Raw genomic sequence first — 7,017 nt, forward strand, 5'->3', positions numbered from 1 at the left:
AATCACACATTCAGCTATTCACATGTGTAGTTTCCAAAAGTTCACAAGTAGTGCTGCTAAACTAGAAAATGATGCTTGTCTTGTTAGCACAAATGGACACACATACACACACACACATATATATATATATATATATATATAGCACACAGAATGCACATACGCACACACTCAAAGCCTCCTGCTGGTGGCTTACCCTTCATGCTGGGCAGCACTCTGCCGTGGCGGCTGTGGGTGGCATGTCCGTCTGGTGGGCGGCACAGTGGCTCTCTCTGCCTGGCGACTGCCATAGCGATGCCCACGGGGGGCTGCCGCACTTCCCCCTCTCGCTGCACTTCGCCAGAATCCCGACCCAGCCGCTCCAAGCGCTCACTCTCCCCAGAGGATGAGGAGGCTCTCCTTGAAGGCAGCGTTTGCTTGCCCTCCTGTTGGGCACAGCTTGCACTCCCTCCACTCTTCTCGTTTCTCATGTCTCCATTTGCCATCCCCTGCTTCAGGCTGCCCAGGCCACCAAACGGGCTCTTCTGGGACAGCAGGAGTGGCTGTTGGCTGCTGTACTTCATCAGGTTCTTCATGGCACTGTTCTCTGGCTCCTGGGGGCCTAGCGAGGGCTCTTGGTAGGTTGGAAAGGGAGGGTGAGACCCATGGTCTCCTGATGTTCCCTGGGCACTGGAGTCGTAAGACTTGCGGCGCTCACTGTCTGTATGAGACTGGTGTCCTCGAACTTCCCATGATGACAAAGGCCTTGCCTGGTGTCCACTGTACCCTTGCGCTGCCATCTCTACCTCTGGCTTCCTCTTGTCGTGGGAACTGCTACTTGGACCCAGTTCTGGATCCTGTACAGGAACATCGGTACCGTGCCTGTTGTTATGCTGCTGATGGTGTATCCTAGCAACCCTCTGGCTGTCCCGCTGGAGCGAACACCCACGTTCACTACTGGCCTTGCTTTCAGATGGAACCCTGTGAGGAGGACCTGAGTGAGAACAGTCCCGGAAAGGCGGGGTGCTGGCATAAGGGTTGCTTTTATCCTGGCAGCCGTCCTTGGCCCCCTGGGGCAGAGAGGGCCGATAAGCATCAGTCTCAGGGGAATTCTCTGTGGCCTCAAGGCTGCAGGAACGGTTTGGTAGAACTGAATGTGACTGTTGATTATGACTGTGCTGTGCCTGCTGGGGTATTTGTGGAGGTTGGGGGCCTACAGACCAGTCTGGACCCTTGTCCACTTTTCCATATATATGCTGCTGCTGATGATGCGTAGGTTTTCTTTGGCAGGTATTAGATGGTGGGAGAGGAGGTGCAGGAGGAGGTGCTATTCTACCTGCATTACTTGTTTTTTCTGGAGCTTTAGCCTTGCTTGCTCCTTCACCTCCCACCTCTCCAACCATCCCTCCTCTTGTACCTCGACAGTAGGGGTTACCCAGTTGAAAGGGCCCACTGGTCTTGTCCCCTAGGGGTCCCACAGAGGGTACAAAAGTGGGCCCTGTTACTTTTGGATCCCTGCCTCCCCCTGGAGCAAGGACCTTGTCCTGAGAAGAGGACATGGTGAGTGGGGCAGGGGGAGGGGGGCAATATAGGTCTGGATGAGGGTGATGTGGATGGTGATGGTGGGGGTGGGAAGGGTGCAGCCATGATCCTCCAACTGCTGAGCCAAAGCCAATAGGAGGGGGCATGGAGTATGACATTGGATGAGTATGACCAAGCATTGTACTGTGGCGCAGGCAGTCAGGTGAAGGCTCACTTATTCGCATCTCACCACTGACTCCTTCTTTACAACAGAGATTACTGCCACTCCGCTGCCGAGCAGTCCCTATGATTGAGGCTCCTGGACCCACACAACTGGGCAGGGAGCCTCTGGCTGCTGTCCCTGGCTCAGAGCCATTATGGGTCTTGGTGGTCAAGAGGCAGGCACTGAGGTGCTTGGGGTCATCTTTGTGTCGAGGGTCTTCCTCTGACCCTATGGTGTGAAGTTGTGGAGGATGATGGTGAGAGTGGAGGTGCTGGTGGTGATGTTGTAGGGGAGTTGGTGAAGGTGGGCTGTGGTGCTGACGCTCCTTTGACTCCTGCTTACTTCGTTCCTTCTCTTTTCCTCCAGACGACATGCCTCGATCTGCTACATCTGGCTCTTTTGAGCCTTTCTGGGGAGCCCCTCCTGATCCAGAGTCACGTTCCCGGCTACAGGAGCCTAGGGGGTGGCTGGGGGCCGTCCGAGTCAGTGGTGGCAGACTGTGATTGGCAGAGAGGAGGTGGGGCTGTGACGACAGGCTTCGAATATAGAAATCTAAATCCAAAAAGAGAAAAAGTAAGACAAAAAGTGAGAAAAACGGTCAGAGAGCAGAATGTAAATTATCCTGATACATGAACTGAAATATACTGTATGTGAGTTAAGTACAGTGTAAAAGAAGTGGGCCTTGCATACCTTTCGAAGTGTCGTAGAAGCGATGCTGTCCATAGAGAACACTGCTGTTTCCATGGTGATCTAGGGGGCTCATGGGTAGAAAGGTGGGGGGCAGACTCCCAGTAAAGCGGGAATACCCTGGGGCTACAGAGAGAAAGAGAGAGAGAGCAAGAGAGAGAGAATTGTCAGGAGAGACAAACTAAACATAAGAGTGACAGACTTGGCCTTTTGCTGCGCTGCAGCCATGGCAGAATGAAGGTCCATGAAGCCCTAGAGCAGGGCAAAACCTTTCCAACAGCCCTGATAGGAACATGCAGATTCTGCTCTCCACTTGGCATTCATAAGGAACACATAAAACAAACTTGGACTTCAGTAGTCTCTATACTCATCATCATGTACATTTCTGGTCATGTTAGAAGAATAAAGCTCATTAGTAATTTGCCGTATTGTGCTGTTATTTTCATTGTGTGTATTGTTCGTCATGTTCTGTCTTTGACATTATTTACTTCGGTTGCTGTGAATTTTTTATGTAACATTGCAGTAATTTAAGAGTTAGTTCAAGTTATGGGGGTGAGATCATTCAAAATGAAAGCTTTTATTAGTTACATTTTCTATGCAACATGTATGCAACCTGTTAACTTGTAAATGTCAGCTGCTTGTTTCCCAACTTTTTATGACTTGTTATGATTATCTGGGCCCAGTACATGTGAAAAAAGCCCCATTCACACACATACACATAAAAGAAGCACAAAGAAAAAAAACTCTTGTCCTTCAAGAAGCTGTTCTGTACACTTCCCATGGGTTCAGAGGAAGGTAAACGGCTGTTTTGCTCGACTCTGCCCCTCCAAGGACATTAAACTGCATCCTGGGATAGTGGAGGCCACAGAGTGTGTGTGAGGGGTGGGGGTTTGGGAGGGTATCCATGTGGAAACTAAACACATGGCTGAGTTGCAGACACAGAGCAGCAGAGGTCAACGGCCAAGCAGGCAAAAGCCACACACTAGAAATGGCCCAAATACACTGAGGTACTCAACCAGAATGCAAGTCTGATGCTTTTTTTAAGAGCACTGTCCTCTATTTAAAAAAAAAGTACATTGCCCTGATATTAGGCTTAGTTTTCCCCACAGGTACATTATAGGGCATATACTGGCCAGAACATTATTGTTTATTGTTCAATATTACATTTTAATGCAAAAAACACTACTGTATAGGGATGCAGCAAAGTAAAATATACTGAATACCAAACCAACCAAATTTCCACATTTGACACTATAAAATAATTCCACACAGTTGACAGTTAAATTTTTACATGGAGCAGCGGTTGTGAATGCTATTTGTGATTTGCTCGTGTCATCAACAACAACATTTCAATTGTCTTTTCACTTGTTTGCTGAACAATGAAAGTGCTTTGTTGCATTTTCTGCCAAGAAGCAAGCAGCATCCCTACTATTGTGATTTTTAACCGTTTAGTTTAATATAAGTGGAGTCCCACAGTGTTCTATTTTAAGGCCTATGAAATGAATGTAACATGTGACGGTTACATACAAATTCCAAGAGGTTACCTTGTGCTTCTAAAGGGTTTTAGCCAAAGGCCTGGCACTTTAACCACAAGTTACTGGACTGTGGGTGTGTTACACCCTAGAGTGCATCTTTGTTCACTTTTAAATAGGGCACAGTTACAAATTTAACAATCCTGGCCAAAGTAAACAGCCGCCCATAAAGCTCATCCCCTGCATTCCATGCAGCCATTGTCCAAAACACATCAGCACCTCACTCACACAAAAACACGTGTCTGCATACAGTAGGTGGACACGTTTACAATGCACACACACCCACGCTCACAAAAACACATTCACACGGACATAAACAAAAGGACAGCCCAAATTAGAGAAAGCTTTATGAGTGTAGAGTAAGTCCAGATCATACAGGAAAGGACAGCCAATGAGCAGACGTGCTTAACAATGCAAATATATGAGTGATAGAGCAGTGGCACAGGGTAGGAAACACACTGAGTGAATGTGTGGGAGAAATAGAGTGAAGAGAAAATGAGAGGGTGTAAAACATGCTGTTGAACAAGAGGCCGATCATGTACGAGAGAGAGCAGAGAGAGAGATAGTGTGTCTGAGAGGCAAAAGTGAGGAAGGGCGAGAGAGGGAGGGAGGGAGAGAGAAGGGGCGAGAGAGGGAGAAAGAGAGAGAGTGATTCCCCTTTCTCTGCCTCTGCTGCTAATTGACAGCAGCGGAGCTTCTTGCTGACAGTGACATCACAGGGGAGTACAGATGGTTAATACGAGGCCTTCTGGCTGCACCTGTTTTCTACAGCCACTGAATTTCAATTTCCACCCAACACCATCCAGAGCACGAGGACAACACCACAGCGAGCTTACAGTCATTTGTAAACAGGTGCATGCCTGCATAGGTGTGTGAAAGTGTCTTTGTGTGCTTGTTTGTGTGCGTGCATCTTTGTGTGTGTTTACAGGGACACCGTTTATGTGTGTATACAAAGAGTGAGAACAAAATAAATGTTTAACAATTGTAGAGAATAAAATGACAGAAGAGACAAAGAAAAGGAGAAGAAAATGAGAAAAATGAGAATATAAGGGAACAGAAAAGAAAGAACAGAACAATGTAGAATAAAGTACAAATATATAAAAATAGGAGAGAAAAGTAAAGAAATTAGTAAAGAACAATGAAGAGAGAAAATAACAAGAAGAGAAGGTAGAAGAAATAAGAATGACATGGGAAAGAAAAAGTAACATAAAAGGAGAATAGAAGAAAAGTAAAGATCAGTAAAAATGAAGTGAAAAATAAGAACACATGAATGAAAAGTATAAAATACATTAATATGAGATACAATTAGAAATTAGAGAATGAAAAATGAGAAGAGACAAAAAATTAAAGAAAAGCAGAACAGAAAAGTAAAGTGACAAAAATATAAAAGAAGAGGAGAAGAGAAGAAAAGAGAAGAGCAGTGGAAGGAGGTCTCTTCCTCTCCTCTCCTGTGAGGGATGCTGCTCTCCTCATCAGCGTTTCTCCTTTCCACCAATTAATTTAAATGCCAACAATTAGAGGCGAGCTCCATGACAGTCCAAAAGCAATCAGACTCTAATGATGTGCAATAAAACCCAGTGAGCCTCCGCCAGACCGCCACAGCCTATTACAGAGCAGAGGGGAGTGAAAGCTCACTCTAGACTGAGCCCTCTGAGACCACACACACACACACACACACACACACACAAACTTAGAGATACTTGGGACAAATGAACTTGCATACTCAAGCATGCACACATGCAGACACACACACACACACCTCCAAAGATGACAGGAAGGAGCCACTCGAAGACTTAGTAGCAAGAGAGCGCTAGTGTTAGGGTATACAGTCTGCTGGGATCCATAACTGATGGCCAAAGAGCTAAAATAAGCTGATCCTACATCATTCCTTGGACTACGGAGAGAATGAAGAGTGGCTTTCAGCGAGGAGGAGTGTGTATAAGTGTGTGTTTGCTGTGTGTGAGCCAGAAAGAGAGAGAGAGAGAAAGAGAGAGAGAGAGATGACAGAACTGTCCCCAGCCACAAAGCCATCATCACAGCCAAGAGACGCACAAACACATCTGTGTGTGTTTTATACTGAGCGTTTCATCTTTACTGTGGGACAAAATATTAATGACCAACTTTCCTTTTGCTCGTTCTTTTACTCCTTGTCTTCCTCTCTTACTCTCTCGCTCACTTGCTCCCTCTCTCTCTCTCTCTTCTCTCTCTCTCTCCTTCCACTTGGCACATCATCCTGTCTGTTAAACTGGCTTCCTCTCGTTCTGCCTCCTGACTGAGCTCTCGGGGGAGTGCTGAGCACTTCAGCATTACACTCCGCTTTATATCCACCTGTCATGCTCCACACACACACACACGCACGCGCACGCAGACACACAGACACACGCGCAGACACACAGACACACACACGCAGACACACACACACACGCAGACACACACATACAAGCAGACACACACACAGACTCTCAGTGGCTCTACTCCTGGCTGGTTGCTCTAGTGATGTGTAAGGATATGAATCAGTATACGTGTGAATGGATAATGAGTTATAGTTACAGCTCAGCACCACAACCAGTCACTTACAGGTCAGAGCTGCGCCGGCGCTGTAATTTAACACCAGCTCCGCACCTTCCCCACACGCAGCTCCATTCACCTCACTGCAGAGTTAGCCCTTTCACTGCAGTGTGGCTTTACATACAGAACACAGCGCACCACAACGCACACAACACCCATACCAACAATCAGCCAGAGTGCAGCTCCGCAACCCTCACAATACATCATTCATCTGCTACAGAGCAGTACACTGAACATGCACACACACACACACACACACACACAGTGGGACCACAAAGGCACATGCGCTCACTCTCTCTTTTTCTCTCTCTCTCTTTCTTTTTCTCTCACGCACACGCACACACATGGTGGGGTGGGGAGCTGAAGGAGGAAAAGCAAGGCAACCTGCCCATCTCATCTTCTAATTGAGGAGAAGTGACAGAATGAAGCAGGCGGAGGAGAGAGGGGAAGAGTGTGTGTGGGGGGGGGAGAGAGCACTGTTAACAGGATAAAAGTAAGGAAACTGCCAGA

The 7,017-nt window shown here is 47.1% G+C and overlaps 1 protein-coding gene across 2 annotated transcripts in view; it reads right to left on the reverse strand.

Moving 5' to 3' along the window:
* bahcc1b (BAH domain and coiled-coil containing 1b) overlaps window positions 1–7,017 on the reverse strand; it is a 111,358-nt gene that overhangs the window by 36,497 nt on the left and 67,844 nt on the right. For both annotated transcript variants that reach the window (XM_007259297.4, XM_015608380.3), the window contains exons 4-5: window positions 2,411–2,533; window positions 194–2,272 (exon numbers count right to left, since the gene is read on the reverse strand). In XM_007259297.4, coding sequence (XP_007259359.3) covers window positions 194–2,272; window positions 2,411–2,533 — 2,202 coding nt within the window. The remainder of the gene's footprint in view (window positions 1–193; window positions 2,273–2,410; window positions 2,534–7,017) is intronic.

Source organism: Astyanax mexicanus, chromosome 15 (assembly GCF_023375975.1).
Source record: "Astyanax mexicanus isolate ESR-SI-001 chromosome 15, AstMex3_surface, whole genome shotgun sequence".
Taxonomy (NCBI): Eukaryota; Metazoa; Chordata; class Actinopteri; order Characiformes; family Acestrorhamphidae; genus Astyanax; species Astyanax mexicanus.